Source organism: Pseudorasbora parva, chromosome 22 (genome assembly GCF_024679245.1).
Source record: "Pseudorasbora parva isolate DD20220531a chromosome 22, ASM2467924v1, whole genome shotgun sequence".
NCBI classification, from domain to species: domain Eukaryota; kingdom Metazoa; phylum Chordata; class Actinopteri; order Cypriniformes; family Gobionidae; genus Pseudorasbora; species Pseudorasbora parva.
Window position 1 is genome coordinate 19,055,783 of NC_090193.1, and position 16,220 is coordinate 19,072,002.

General features: G+C 38.8%; 1 protein-coding gene across 2 annotated transcripts in view; it reads left to right on the plus strand.

Annotated features, from left to right (window-relative positions):
* LOC137058722 (inactive N-acetylated-alpha-linked acidic dipeptidase-like protein 2) overlaps nt 1-16,220 on the plus strand; it is a 436,678-nt gene that overhangs the window by 179,807 nt on the left and 240,651 nt on the right. For both annotated transcript variants that reach the window (XM_067432113.1, XM_067432114.1), the window contains exon 3: nt 7,885-8,146. In XM_067432113.1, coding sequence (XP_067288214.1) covers nt 7,885-8,146 — 262 coding nt within the window. The remainder of the gene's footprint in view (nt 1-7,884; nt 8,147-16,220) is intronic.

The following is a 16,220-nucleotide window of genomic DNA, read 5'->3' on the forward strand; positions in this document are numbered from 1 at the left end:
GCACGAACGAATGTGAGGAAACTCTAAATAAATCCAGACAAGTTTCCATGTTTTATTTCAAAACCCAAAGCACATTTAATAGGCTCACTCTGAAGAGTTTAAACTAAATAGTAAATGAATGTTTCTTTCAGAGCTTCGCCTCAAAGCCATCCTATCATTTTACCTTTGAAGTGGCAATACAGATGTATGGTGAACTTGGTTAGTTTCCTGTTACCCAGTAATTAAAGTGAGGCTGTTAATGTTCGGCATCAATAGTGGTTGCAAGGCAGTGTTGTATTGATATTCCTCAATCATTCTGCTCAGGTTGGTTCTAAACCCTTTTCTCTTATTAAATTTCTGCAATTATTTGAGCCTGAATCACTTACTCACAGACTGCATTAAAACTTTGCTTCTCCATATGCAAAATCTGTTCTGGGCCCAGGGTTATTATTGTTAACTAAAACTATCTTCTGTAAATTAAAATAAAGCTAAAATAAAATATCAATATTATCACCCGGTTTTCACACACACACACACACACACACACACACACACACACACACACACACACACACACACCCTTTTAACCTCAAAGGCGTGACTTCTGTATTATTTTTTACTGCGTATGACGTCATTGCAACGTAAAAGATGGAAGTACCGACCAGTGATGTGCGGGTTGATCCAAGGGGGTAATCTAGCGCTCGGAAAGCGTTCCACCCATAGGGGCTGCCATTGCTAACCAAGCCATCACCTGCTGTTAGCATCCCATTGACTCCCATTCATTTTTGAGTCACTTTGACAGTGAATAACTTTACATCTGAGACGTTTAAAGACTCCATTTGTCCATTGTTTATTTCTAAAGAAACACGACAATGTATAAAAGGCTCCGTTACCTTGTATCTTACACTATCGCCCCGCAGAAGCTGTTTTTGTAAAAATAGGCTAACGATTGCGTCATAACCAACGCGACCCTGTCGCACAGTTGAGAAATTACCGTATAGACCTGAGGAGACGCTCGCAGGCAATCTTTTACTGTCTATGAGACAGTCGGGGGGACGTGGAGACATGTCCTGGAGACAAGTCTGATAAAGTCAAGGGGGAAGAATGGGGAGAAGCCCATAGTGAGCCAAAAGCAACGGGAGAAAATATTTAAACAAAGTGATTCAGATTTCGCTTTCCACATCTACTAGAAGACTCACAGCTGTCAGACAGGAGGCTCACGTCACATCTACGTCGTCAAGCTCAGTCTGAGCCTGCGCAGTTCGCTCAGCCATCAGGAAGTGAGTGCCCCTAGGTTGACTTCATTCTTTCGCCGTTGACGTCAATGGGAACGCTCCGTCCATTTCTTTTACTGTCTATGGGTTTATCCAAAATGAGCGGGTGCCTGAGGTCTAGGGATTGCACGACTAGTCGACTAGTCGACCTTAATGCTCTGTCACGACGCTTTAAGCTTGACGTCGACTAGTCGCCGGCCTATAGAGGGCGCAACAGGATAAACAATTTCTGACACGCAGGCTCTGTTTTGAACAGTTAAAAATGACAAATAAATGCATACTCGGTGAGCTCTCCACAAGACATATTTGATTACCATCTGGATGCTCAAAACTGATCGGGAGAATGCATGCTTACTGTACAGGTAAGTTAATCATTGCGCTTAACTGCGTGCTGCAAATTGCAACACACACACATAGCCGATCGCACATCACGCACATCACACGCCTCACACAAAACCATTCAGTAGCGCAGAAATGTATTGTCAACACTGTTCTGGGATTTATATATATATATATATATATATATATATATATATATATATATATATATATATATATATATATATATACAAAATAGCTTAGAAACTGAAACGTTCTAGCATATATTTCTTGATAACTAAAACTCACAGCTTCACTATTAGTAGAGAGATGCTGCCAGGTAGAATTAATTCACACGCAATCACTCACTAATGCCTTCATATACATGTAATTTTTATTGTGCTACTTTATCTGTATCTTATTCAGAACGAACAGAAATCTGTGAGAAATATAATGACCATAAGACAAAAGAACTGATACAAAAGCTGTCATGTAGGATCAATAAACTTATGGGCAGCGCTGTGTCATATACCATATCAGCTGTGCACAAGAAGACCCGAGTTCGAGTCTCAGCTCAAGGTTCAGGTTTATTTTATTTTTAATTAATGACGTCATCAGAGACTAGTCGCCGTCGACTCGACTTTCATCACATAAATGTCGACTTTAAAAAAATGAAAGTCGTTCATCCTCCCCTACTGAGGTCACCCACGGTTATGAGTCATCCAAAAAGAAAATTAAACTAAATAAATGAATAAATTGATGCTATGATGAGCATTTACAGATAGGGGTGAGTAAATGATCAGAAAATCTTAATTTTGAAGTGAACTAATCCTTTAAAATATGTCCGTGCCATTGTTTTGTCTCAAGATGCACACCCGTAATGTTTTGAGTGACCAGTTTGAAAGGCACATTTATAAAAGCCACTTAAATAGCCTAAGCCTGGCTTAATCTAAGCCCTGACTGTGAAACCCGGCCTTTATTTCATAAAAACAAATCATTTAGAACAGTAGTGAATATTATGTATATAGTATGTTTTATATTTATTTAAATGTAACACTTAATAGAAATGTAAATAGACTTTTTATTGATACTGGATGTATACATATTTAAATATATGTTTTATTTTTTTTGCATTAATTAGCAGAATTTTTTATTTTTATTTTTATTTGAAAGGTATTGCATAAAATGTTAAGGATAGAAGTTATGTCATACTGATCCCGTTTTATTTAGCACCAATCCTAGACTTTTAAGTGTAGACCCATTCTATTTCACCACAAAGTGACATTTCTTTGTAATTAGTTTCAAACTGGTCACTCTAAAATTGGTCACACAATCAGTTGAAGGAACCTCCATAAATAATGTCTTGGGTTACTATTTAAGTCTTGTGCCAGCTCTAGTGGGGGAGGAGGTTGGAGAAGCATTACCTGAGAGAGGTTAGGAATCATCCTCTTCACTCATGCAGAGCACGCTTTTAATTAGATTACCCAGGCACCCATGCACAGCCGTGAGGGATTGGACACACTCTGTCAGGTCATAGTGGCTCAATGCGGGGCTGGACGGCTTGTCCGCTCTCCTGAATCACCGGATGAGTCTTGTGCTTGAGAAACTACTAGGAAACTCAAAAAACTACTTGCTAGTGGTGGTACATTTTTGAACAGGAAAAGGTGAAATTAAAACTTTTCTGTCTATGTCCACATGAAAGAATCTTGTCTAGAGTTTATCTAGAAAAAAATGTCCAGACACATTTGACCAGCCTTTACTATGAAGCTTCTAGATGACATGTCTAATAAAAAAAATAAAAATTGAAATGTTTTCCTTATTGCATATAAGACATTTAAGACATAAATCCGATATCTGATTTTTATCTGAAGTTATATACATTTGTTTTCTTGAATCTTAAAAAACGATTCTGAAATAATATTGAAAAATAACCATAAATGTTGATGTTCTAACTTCCAGGAACAAGTAGACTTATGCATGCTGTTGTTTTATTTAATTTAGTTTAGTTTAATTTAATTTGTCATTGAGGTCTGTTTGTGTCCCTACATCATTTCATCTTCATCAATCAGGCATAACATAATGACCACCTTCTGAAAGGGTTAGTTCACCCAAAAATGAAATCACCCGTAAGACCTCCGTTCATCTTCAGAACACAGTTTAAGTGTATGCACACTATAATGTCCATGTGTGAAAAGAGAATAAAAACATCATCAAAGTAGTCCATATGTGACATCAGTTAGTTAATTAGAATCTCTTGAAGCATCGAAAATACATTTTGGTCAAAAAATAACAAAAACTACGACTTTATTCAGCATTTTCTCCTCTTCCAGGTTTGTTTTCAATCCTCAAATAAAGATTCAACGGTTATGAATCAGCGTATAGATTCATGATTCGGATCGCGTGTCAAACTGCTGAAATCACGTGACATTAGCGATCCGAATCATGAATCAAAAAGCTGATTCATAACTGTTTAAATCTATATTTGAGTATTGAAAACAAACATGGAAGAGAAGACAATGCTGAATAAAGTTGTAGTTTTTTTTTATTTTTGGACCAAAATGTATTTTCGATGCTACAAGAGATTCTGATCAACCAACCGATGTCACATATGGACTACTTTGATGATGTTTTTATTCCCTTTCTGGGCATGGACAGTATGGTGTGCCTACACTTAGATACGCTCTCGGACTAAATATAAAATATCTTAAACTGTGTTCTGAAGATGAGCGGAGGTCTTACGGGTGTGAAGTGACATTAGGGGGAGTAATTAATGATGTAAATGAATGAATTAATGGTGTAAACTTACCATTTAATATTGTGTTGGTCCCTATTTTGCTGCCAAAACAGCCCTGACCGGTCCAGGCGTGGACTCCACTAGACCCCTGAAGGTGTGATGTGGTATCTGGCACCAAGATGTTAGCAGCAATTCCTTTAAGTCTTGTAAGTTGTGAGGTGGGGCCTCCATGGATCTGACTTGTTTGTTGAGCACATCCCACAGAGGCTCGATTGGCCAAAACACCTCAAACTTGTTGTGCTCCTTAAAATGCACACGCACCCGGCCATCCATGTAAAACGCGATGTATTGTGTATTCCGACACCTTTCTATCAGAACCAGCATTAACTTCTTGAGCAATTTGAGCTACAGTAGCTGGTCTGTTTGATCGAACCACATGGGCAGCAATGAGCCTTGGCCGCCCATGACACTGTCAACCGGTTAACCACTGTTCCAACATTTCCGAACTTTTTATAGATACTGACCTCTGCAGACCAGGGACACCCCATAAGAGCTGCTGCTTTGGAGATTATCTGACCCAGTCGTCTAGCCATCACAATTTGGGCCTTGTTAAACTCGCTCAAATTCTTACGTTTGCCCATTTTTCCTATTTTTAACACATCAATTTTGAGGACCATTTTGGGGGGACAAAATGTTCAACTATTCATCCAAATAAATGTAATTACTAAACTAAATTAACTACATCAACTAAGGGTGCTTTCACATTTCTAGTTCGGTTCATTTGGTCCGAACCAAGGGCAAACAATTATACATTGCTGCATTTTGCATTTTTTTGGTTCCTTTTCACACCACACTGATTGCTTTGGTCCTAACCAGTTGAAACAAACCAAAACGCAGGCACGTGACAACATCCACATCACTCATTGGCCATGGCGTATTTCCTAAACTGCTTTTCGATTGGTCAGAATTTACGTGTTGAAGAATTCCAACAGAAGAGGCAAAGCCAGCAAACTATAATAACACTATGGAGAGACGACTGCGCGGGCTAGTTTTGTCCCTGGCCATAATCTACTACACTGTGTGTATTTACCACAGTATGCAAACAATACATTTCTATAATGAAGCGCGGATGCGACATGAAAACAACGTTCTAATGCACTGCAGACGGCGAGCGCGCATCGCTCGTCACTTCAAGCGGAGGCGTGCATTAATTATTCTTAACTGACATGCTCATCTTCCCGAAAATATTTCCAATGATCTATCAGGTAATAATGTCATGCACACAATGTCAGCGCAGCTAACTACGGCAGCTGGTTTAGTCCAAAAATGATCAGTACTTTTGCGGTTGGCTCTGTTCGAGGTCGGATCACGTTCTCACCACAAACAAACCGCTCCAGAGTTCGTTTGAAAGCGTACCGAGACCACCTCTTCAAGGAGGTCTCGGTACGCTTGTTTGGTCAGCTTTTGGTGTGCACCCGAGTGCGACTGCTGCTTTCAGACCTGACCAAACGAACCGCACCAAAGAGGGAAACGAACTCTAGTACGATTCAACCGAACTAAATGAGGCAGGTGTGAAAGCACCCTAAATTACTGATCTGCCCACATTGTCACTATATGATAATTGAAATGAGCTGAAAACATCACCGCTTTCTCCAGAGCGGCTGTACAGCCGAATCAAATTATGTTTAACACTGTGAAGCTGCTTTGAAACAATCTGCACTGTAAAAAACGCAATATATAAGTAAATTTGACTTGACTTGACAAAATGTTCACTTGCTGCCTAACATATCCCACCCACTAACAGGTGCCTGAATGAAGAGATAATCAGTGTTATTCACTTCACCTGTCTCTTCACTTCACCAGTCATAATGTTATGCCTGATTGGTGTATGTTTCTCATAGAAAAAACAGATAAATCAAACAATATACTGATTTGCATTGTTTTGTTTTTTGTTTTTTGTTTTTAAATATAATAACATTAAAATAATCTTAGATTCTGAAGCTAAACAATAATTTGGTCAAGAAATTAGTAAATAAAGTTAGTTTAAAAAACATGCATATCATGGTTTTCATTTGGACATGGTAAAGAAAAAGAATATATATATATATATATATATATATATATATATAGAGAGAGAGAGAGAGAGAGAGAGAGAGTGTGTGAGAGAGAGAGAGAGAATATATATATATATATATATATATATATATATATATATATATATATAGAATAGATAATATATATTATAGAATAGATCTTTTTCTTTACCATTTCTTTACAGTTATTTTGATTATTAAACAGTTTTGCATTCTCCCGAGAAACTTTGCAAAAACAAAGAATTCCAAACGAATTCAAAAAGTTTTGCAAGTGAATGCAAAGTTTCCCAGGGGAACGCGAAACGTTTTGTGAGTAAATGCTCATTTTCTCGAGGGAATGCAAAACATTATCGGGAGAATGCAAAAGAATCGACTTATGTCGCCCATCAACCATGTCCCTTGAGGGGCTCTGTACGTTTGTAGGTTAAACAAATCCCTGCACTTTGCAATTAAACATCACAAAAAAGATTAGAATGTAATACAAAATATTTGTTGTGCATACAAAACATCTCTCAGCATAAAGAAGACCAGACACTGTTGATTTAGTCTGCTCTTTTCATATTAGGCTGTACAAATATGCCAGGATAAATATGCCTTTTCTTTTTGTGCTTTCAAAATCTAAAACAAACAAAAAATTGTTTTAAAAGATTGAACCTTGCTCTTTCACCTGAAATAGTAGTATAATGAGAGATTTGTTGGTTAGTGGAGAAGAGGAAAAATCTGTCCCAGTTTGTGCTTGGTTTACGGATATTGTTAGCGTCATGTGGCAATGATCAACGTCTGCAAATTCATCATAGAGGATAAAGGGGGAAAATGCAGTTAAATGATTTATAGTCTCTGGAGGCTCTTGGCTTACTTTTACACTTCAATTAATTTTGTTTTGAAGATTGAGAGAATGGGCAGGCCTGCTGTGTTTCTCCTATAAAATCACTGAGTATGCTTTGGCATGCTGATGGGCTTGAGAGCTCTCAAAGTTTTCAAGTTACAAGATAACAATGTGTTTCTCTTTGTGCCTTCCACGTGCCGTGACGGCTAAGAAATAAGCGAAGCCAAGCTGCCAGAGCACCTTAACAGCGCTTCATTTCTCACTCTCATGTTTAACCGTCTGTTGCTAATTTACTTTCTCTCCAGGCAATCCTTTTTTAATAGTGCATCCGTTTGTTCAGGAGACAATTGATTCCCTGCACCGCCATATTCATCAGTTACATTAACTGAAGCTTGTCCGGAATATGAATTATGGAGGCCCTCGCTCCATTTCTGTCCAACATTTCTAGCTGCAGCTTCATGTCAATAAACCATGTAAATACCTTTGAGGAAAACAAATGTTAACCTAAAGTCAACAATGTGCTAATTACGCTAATGATAATTAGTCTTGCACATATTCATCAATGCTTTAAGTGTCGCCTTGTCGTCGGGTTGTAAAGGGGTGCAAAATACTAGATGCATTTATTGATATTTCCTTCCTGTTGTGTCTGCTTTGACACAGGGACTTTGACAACTTGTCTGATCTCACAGAAGAGTCCAAGGTCAAGTACATCGCTCAGCGGTGGGAGGAACTTGGATTAAAAGACGTCCAGGTGACTAATCACACATCTCTTCTGAGTTATCCCGGACCCGCCCTCAGCACGATCGTCGATAAGATTGGAAACCAATGTTACCTACCTAGCGGAGCGAGGTGTGGCCAGCCGTCCGCATCCACGACTGAACCGTATGCCTTTGCAGCTTACTCTGCTGTGGGTAGTCTAGTGGTGAGTAACATTCTACCATTATACTCAAGTATCTACGCAATATATCAGTACCACACTCACGATGGTATTAGAAATAATCAGGTATGGGTTGATAACTTCAAATGAAAAACATTATAATGTGATGTTGTTAACCTAAACATGTCGAATGTACTTCACTTGGTAATCAAGCTACATGCATTTGGAAATGCCAACAAAAACGTGATAACTCAACACTCTACAATGCAAGTAAATCAGTAAATCTTCACTCTGGGTTAACTAAATAATATCTATCATTAGCCTTTGGCTGATCAATTCTTAGGTTTTACTTGCCAGTGTGTGTGTTTATGTTGTCTATTTCAGTCCAGCTCAACGGATGCGCAGCATACCTGTATCTGACGTACCGTAAAATGTATTGTAAAGGCGCACAACTCGCCTTAGCTTTGCAGAGAGCACGCTTTCTCACTCACACAAAGAGACAGAGTCTTAAATACCACACAATTAACATGCTACATTTAAACCAAATTTTTTGTTGTATTTTATTGTCAAAACAACAGAGTTTGTTAGGAATTATTCAGCTTTTAAGAACAAGCAGAATGTATGGTTTCTCCGGTGGTGGGCTGAACTAATGCACAAACAGCAATCTCATTGGCTGGTTCTCATCTATTACCTTCACTGTTTCAATTTTAGCAAATCAGTTCGAGTGAACGCTGACAAAGTGATTAATATTCATGAACCAAGCAGCTCATCAATCCTTAGTGTATTGTATTGTTATTAGTAGTAGAATCAGTAGTAGTAGTAATATTTTATTAACAATTAATATATATATTTTTTTTACAGAAACACTGAATTATCAACAATATCCTAAGCACCACCACTAGTCCTAAGTTCAGTTAAAATATCAAACAAGTATGCATACATGTGTGCGTGCGTGCGCATTTAAGTTTATTTTTTTTCTCATTAAAGGGGGGGTGAAACACTCAGTTTCAGTCAATCTCATGTCAATCTTGAGTACCTATAGAGTAGTATTGCATCCTTCATATCTCCGAAAAGTCTTTAGTTTTATTATATTTATAAAAGAAATATGGGCTGTACCGAGTCTTTCCGGAAAAAAACGAGCGCCTGGAGGCGTATCGTGTGGGCGGAGCTAAAGAATGACAAGCGCGAAGCGGTGACGTCCTCAAGCGGGGAGAAGCCCATCGCTATCGATCTCAGCTAATAGATATATGATCCAGAATCATTCGGAGGCTTAAATAAATTGAACAGGAGAAACAGCAACAGCAGGACGTCCGTCTCTGTGGTATGTACTGTATTTAGTGGGCTGTCAACATTTGCGTTTGTTTACTCGCAGTTTATGAGGACATGATTCGGTTTATGGGCTATTGTATGCGACTAAACATTAGCAGTAGCAAGCAAAACGGTTTTGCACGTCAGACTAGTGTAACGTTATACAGAGAACAACAATAGAGTCCGTTAGCGCATTTGAATGACGAAGCACGCAATCGTGTCGTTTACTGATGTTTACTCACGTGACGATAGCCGACAGCATAGACATCTGAAGCAGTTTTACTCACCGGCTGCTTCCAAAGCAGGACCGAACCTTTATCGCTGGGACCGCTCCGTCAAAAACACACTTCTTTGGTATGATTTGGTGAAGTCCTGTGACAGCAGTGGCGTGGACATCCACTTTGCGACGCGACTGAAGTGATGTTGTGAAGCTTCCCGTCATTTCTGCACCTTGAAAGAGTGTTTATGGACGTGCATTTCCTCTCTCGCTCTAGTCACGTGCGCGCGCACCCTACCGGGAGAAGAGCCCGTACGGCCCATACAAGGACCTTCCGCTCTGTTCACGTCAAGCCGAGCCATTCTCGAAAAAAACTCTCCGAAACTTGTGAGAAACCGGAAGGAGTATTTTTGACACAGACATACTCCATCAAACGTCCAACATTAGTTTTTGAAACTTTGTCTATGTTTAGGATGGGAATCCAAGTGTTTAACAGTGTAAAAAGCTCAGTATGCATGAAACAGCACCCCCCCCCCCCCCTTTAATGTACGCACAGCACCCTATATTGACAGAACGATTGCAATACATTGATCAAAAATGTTAGAAGATATTGTTACAAAATACTTTGTTCAAAAGAACATCTTTTTTTATATATATTTTAATTAATCAAAGAATCCTGTAAAAAAAATGTGTCATGGTTAGAATAACTGTTTTTAACATTGATGATTTCCGAAGGTTCACATGACTCAGCATTGCCATAGTAGGAATAATATAATACAATTTTGTATTGTTTCGATCAAAGAAATGCAACGTTGATGAGAATAAGAGTAGTGTATGTTTTGGTGACTTCAGTCTGTCTTGTTGTTTTTTTGCTTTTTTTTACCCACTAAATCAAAATGATTAAAGCTTGATGCTTTTGAAAAAAAGTCAAAGCATCAAGCTTCACAAGTTTGCCACACATGGACAGGAACAGAATACGTGAGTGGAACAAGAGCAATTTTAACGCTCAAAGAACTCACTCCTTTTCCATTACTGGTTTTCCATTTCCCACCCACTGGTGAGTGAAACCCTGATCCGAGTGATCACCCAACCACTCCACACTACAAGTGAAACTGTCACATTTCTGCTCCTCACATTTGATCTGTGCTTGTGTTTTTGCCATGGTTTTTGATTTGCCCTCATGTGTTACACCTGTGTCTAGGTGACTTTCTAGTTTTTAGCCCTGTGTATGTATAGGCTTCATTTTAAGTTGTCCTTTGTTTCGAGTCTTTGAGTGTTTGTTTACTTTGGTCTTTATATAATGAAAACTTCACATAGATCTTGCTGCTTTTTAAATTCCTACTGCAAACATTAAGACTCATACTCTGTTCTAAAAACACAAAGGAAATAAATATCAGTTGTAAAAACTATCAGCACTTTTAGAATGCCTCTCAGCCAAATTAAATTCAAGGAACTGTAGTATTTATACATTTATAAATATAATCATTAATAATACATTATCTATAATCATTGAAATAAAAAAATAATTTTTATATTGTTGACTGTACTGCACAATAAATGCATTGCATGGGCAGCTGCAGCAGAATTCGCATCAGACATTTTTATGCAAACACGCTCTCACTTTCACAGCCCTGGTCGCTTCATCCTGTCGGAGGGTTAAAACAAATCCATTATGCAAGACTGAACCCATTTCACACACGTGTGATATATTCTCCAGTTATTTTTAGAGGTTATGCTTTCTGTCTCTGATGGGAATGGGAAATGTCGAAGGAAGATGCATTGCCATTATCCGTTTCAAGACAGACACTGTATCTAACAGGGATAAGCTTCAGTAAAAAGTTCTCAGAGTTAGTCGCAGTCGGTCTTTCATGTCGTCCTCCACAAGGGGGGTCAAAGTAATCCATCTTAACGCTGCACATTCTCAAGGCTCTGATGTAAATTAAACTGCATTTGCAATGTCTAAAATCAGCAGGGAAAAACAAATATGACTGGCTTGATGGATGAAATGCTCGGGGATCTTGTGCTGAGGTGTTAGAGATTCATCCAGCTATCCTGAGCTGCTCATGGGTCACTGGGCATTTTACATTATGTACTTTTACCAACTCCCAGCTCCACAACCGGGCTAAAAAATTCACCTTCTTTTCCACTGAAAACATACAGATGCACAACGATACCATGGTAACATATTCACAGATGGCCAGAAATGACACAAGCAGGTTTGACGTGGTCAGAGCAGTTTAACTAATGCCAATGAAAAGTACTAATAAAGTAATAAAAAAAACATCTGACACATGCTGGCAAAAGGAGTCGGAATGCACACTGAATCATTTCAAGCTACTGGCAAAACATGTTGAAAACATGTTGATTTTGAGGTTTAAGTCCTTGTCTAGGGATCTCGATTCTCCAAATAGAAGTTAAACATCTAAATGTATCTGTATCTGAGAGTAACTTTCATTTGTCCATGAAAACGTCTCCATCAAGTCCATCTCACTTGCGCTGACTGACAGATCCGACGTGTGCGCACAAAGACTCCTCAGACAGTTCACAATCCCGACATACACAGAATTATAGTATTTTAAAATGTCTTTCAAGTATTCACACACATTATTTATCCTATTTGACTTGTGTGTCAAATTTGGTGTTATCACCCGGGATTTTAATGTATGGTCGCAAATCGATTTTGTTTTGGAACCTTTAAAAAACTTCAACTTGTTTTTTCTCAAAATTGAGCTGTCACAATTCAAAGTAAATATACACCATTTAGAAGGTTTAAAAATAAATTTAAAAAAAATAATAATTTTTGAAAATGTGCTTATTGCAACTCATTTTGCCACCAAAAGTCACATATGTAAAGTCAACCCCTACTTTATGAATGTCATGATAGATTTCATTTAAATTGTAGTTTTCTCAATTGAGTGAGTACATTGAGTATAATCAAAGAAGGTTTATTTGAATTGAATAAAACTTTTATATTTTTACGCATGGGAGAATATCTCATGAAAAAATCTCTGCCTAATAATTGGCACCCTCAACACTTGAGATCTTCCTATGAGTCCGTACTTGATGTAATGCTGTTTTGACTGTCGGCAAGAAGTGTGCTGTGGAGCTTGCTTTAGACCCTGTCAAATGGAATGCTATCTATTCACTTGCGGACTTGTGAACCTGCAATGGCTGCCCACACGCGCATGTCCATTACGTCCAAGAGGCTACGGTGTCATTTTAGGTTACGTAACGAAAGTGTGGACTCCTAAGAAGACCGCAAACGTGTGAGGTGCAAGTGCCAGTTGGGACAGGGCCTCAGTGCGGGCTTAGCAAAACTGTGCATTGAGAGCGCATATTGATTGCATAAGGGGCGCTCACAAACACCCAAAATGACAAATGGGACACCCTAAGGTTTAATGAACTTAAAGGGTTAGTTCACCCCAAAAATTTATTTCTGTCATTAATTACTTAACCTAATGTCATTCACACCCATTGACACCAATGTCATTTACTCTCTCAAGACCCATAAAAGGCACTGACGATGACATTAAAAAGCCCATCTCACTACACTGGATAATTTATACTGGATAATGATTTTATGGAGTGACGAGAATGTTTGTGTGCAAAAAAACAACTAAATAATGACTAGTGATGGGCCGATTTCAAAACAAGGTTTCGATCCGTAATGAATCAGTCGATTCATGATTCGGAACGCCAATGTCACGTGAGTTCAGCAGTTTGACACGCGATCCGAATCATGAATCGATACGCTGATTCATAACGGTATAAATCTTTTTTTTTTAAATCAGCCCATCACTATATTAAGTTATTTCGTTTTTTGCGCACAAAAACTATTCTCGTCACTTCATAAAATGATTGTAGAGCCACTGTAGTGAGATGGGCTTTGTAAAGATGTCTTTAGTGGCTTTTATGGGTCTTGAGAGAGGAAATTACATTGGTGTAAATTAAGGCTTTTCTGAGCCATCGGATTTCAACAAAAATATCTTAAAATGTGTAAGTACAAAAGTGTGCAATTTGGGACAGGGCTAATCTAGTTCTAATGTTAGTCAGTGGAGTATTCTAAGGGTGCGTTCACACTTGTAGTTCGGTTCGTTTGGTTAGTTTGGTCCGGACCAAAAAACATAAACAAACATAATAGTCCTGGTCCGCTTAGCGTTCACACGGGCATTTTTAACAGCGAACCTAAAGTTACCGAACCAAAGGCACAGGGAGACGCTCACAACCTGATTGGTCGGCTTATATGACGTAGGAGCTCGCTTACCGAACATTCAGAACAATGCTGTGTGCGGATTACACGCGCGGGCATTTTATGCGTGTACATATGGCATTATTTTTTACCAGAGAACTCATGAAGAGCTCATGAAATGTTCACAACATTCAAAACAACGCTGAGTGCTGGATTAAACGCGATCATTTTATGCGTGTAACACATATGGCATTATTTCTTACCAGAGAACTCATGAAGAGCTCATGAAATGTTCACAACATTCAAAACAACGCTGAGTGCTGGATTAAACGCGATCATTTTATGCGTGTAACACATATGGCATTATTTCTTACCAGAGAACTCATGAAGAGCTCATGAAATGTTCAAAACAACGCTGTGTGCTGGATTAAACGCGATCATTTTATGCGTGTACATGTGGCATTATTTTTACCCGCTGAGAACTCATGAAGAGCTCATAAAATGTTCAAAACATTCAAAACAGCAGCAGGATTTCCTCCGTTGTGCAAAAGAGACGGCCGTTCTGTCGTCTGTACCTGCTAATAATGGGCAACACAGGAACTTTGATGAGAAGAGCCAGGTATGCTTTTTGTGTGTTTTTTCTAGCATTTTCGAAACATGCTCGTCAGACCAAATATTGATGAGGCTCTTCCTCGTTGCTCTCCGTTTGTCCTCTAACGTTAAAGTTACTCATTTTGGATAACGTACACCGATCTTTCCGCGTCGTCAAATCAGCTGCATTATGCGTGGCATCTTGTGACATTATACGTCCGGTTTTTGGTCCGTTTACATGTCTTTGGTCTGTGTTGCGTTCATATATCAATCGAACCGCACCAGAGTTCGTTTGGAAGCGGACCGAGACCCATCTTTTTAGCGGTCTCGGTCCGCTTGTTTGGTGCGCACCAGGGTTCGGATGGCAGCGTTCACATATGTTCAAATGAACCGCACTAACCGAGCAACCGCACCAGGGTTCGTTTTAATCGAACCAAACATGACAAGTGTGAACGCACCCTAAAAGAGCAACCGTGTACATGAGGTTAGTCATTAGCATAAAAAATGCCCAAACCATCTTCATATAAGGGCTTTCCGCATATTATTTCCTTGACAGACCTTGTCACTCTCATCAAAAGCTCTCATACCAGAGACTCTCAAAACCAGTTCACACAATACAGACCCATATTACAGACGTATCATTAATCAGCTGTACATACATGTAAATGTTAGACTCAGTAAACCCAGCCTGATCTGCCGACGATTTTGCCCTGCAACTCAGTCTGGAAACCTGTGCATTCATTTCTAATGCTTCTGTTACACTTTTGCGGGAACCAATCACAGACTGGCTTATCCACCTGGCGCGCTATTGCCGGGTTTAACACAATGACGGATAGAGAAGTGATGGGTCGTTGCCTGTTGATTGGGCCTCTTGTGGTCTGATTGGTTGAAGGACTATCCAATTGCATTCAGAGTCATTAAAAAAGTTGATCCCGCCTCTTGTGCAGTAGAAAATACAGAGCAGACTCCCCAGACAAATGTTCAATTTTAAATTGAGCTTGGTCTGGTGATAGCCAGACAATGTAAATATTCAGAGAAACCTCTCTATAACACAGCTTTTCTTACTCTTTCACTGTTTTGCCTATGATTAAATGTATTTAGAATGAAATTAAACTGTATAACTATAATATAAATAATATTATATAATTTAATAGAATGACCAATTTCATGCATAAATGTCTACGTACTCATGCTTGTATCTTCTTCTATTATTCCACTATAAATAATTCTTATTATACTATATATATTATCTTATTTGTTTGCAGCTTTTTAACATAAAATGTTTTCACACATCTCAAAAGTATTGGGGCACCCCTCCACATTATTAAATCATGTGTTCCAGTCACTTCCATGGCCACAGGTGTATAAAATCAAGCACCAAGGCATGCAGACAATTCTACAAACATTTGTGAAAGAATGAATCAGATTCAGGGGCTCAGTAAATTCAAGCGTGGTACTGCAATAAGTTCATTTGTGAAATTGAACACTACTAAATACCACGGTCAACTGTTAGTGGTTTTATAACAAACAATTTCATGTTCCCAACATTGTGGGAAACATTTGGGGATGAATCAAACATTAATGTATGTTTTCAGTGGAAAAGAAGGTGAATTTTTTAGCCCCGTTGTGGAGCTGGGAGTTGGTAAAAGAACAAATCAAGGTCCATAAAGACATGGATGAGCGAGTTTGGTGTGGAAGAACTTGACTGTCCTGACCTCGGCCCGATAGAACACCTTTGGGATGAATTAAAGTGTGAGCCAGGCCTTCTCGTCCAACATCAGTGCCTGACCTCACAAATGAGCTTCTAGCAAAAT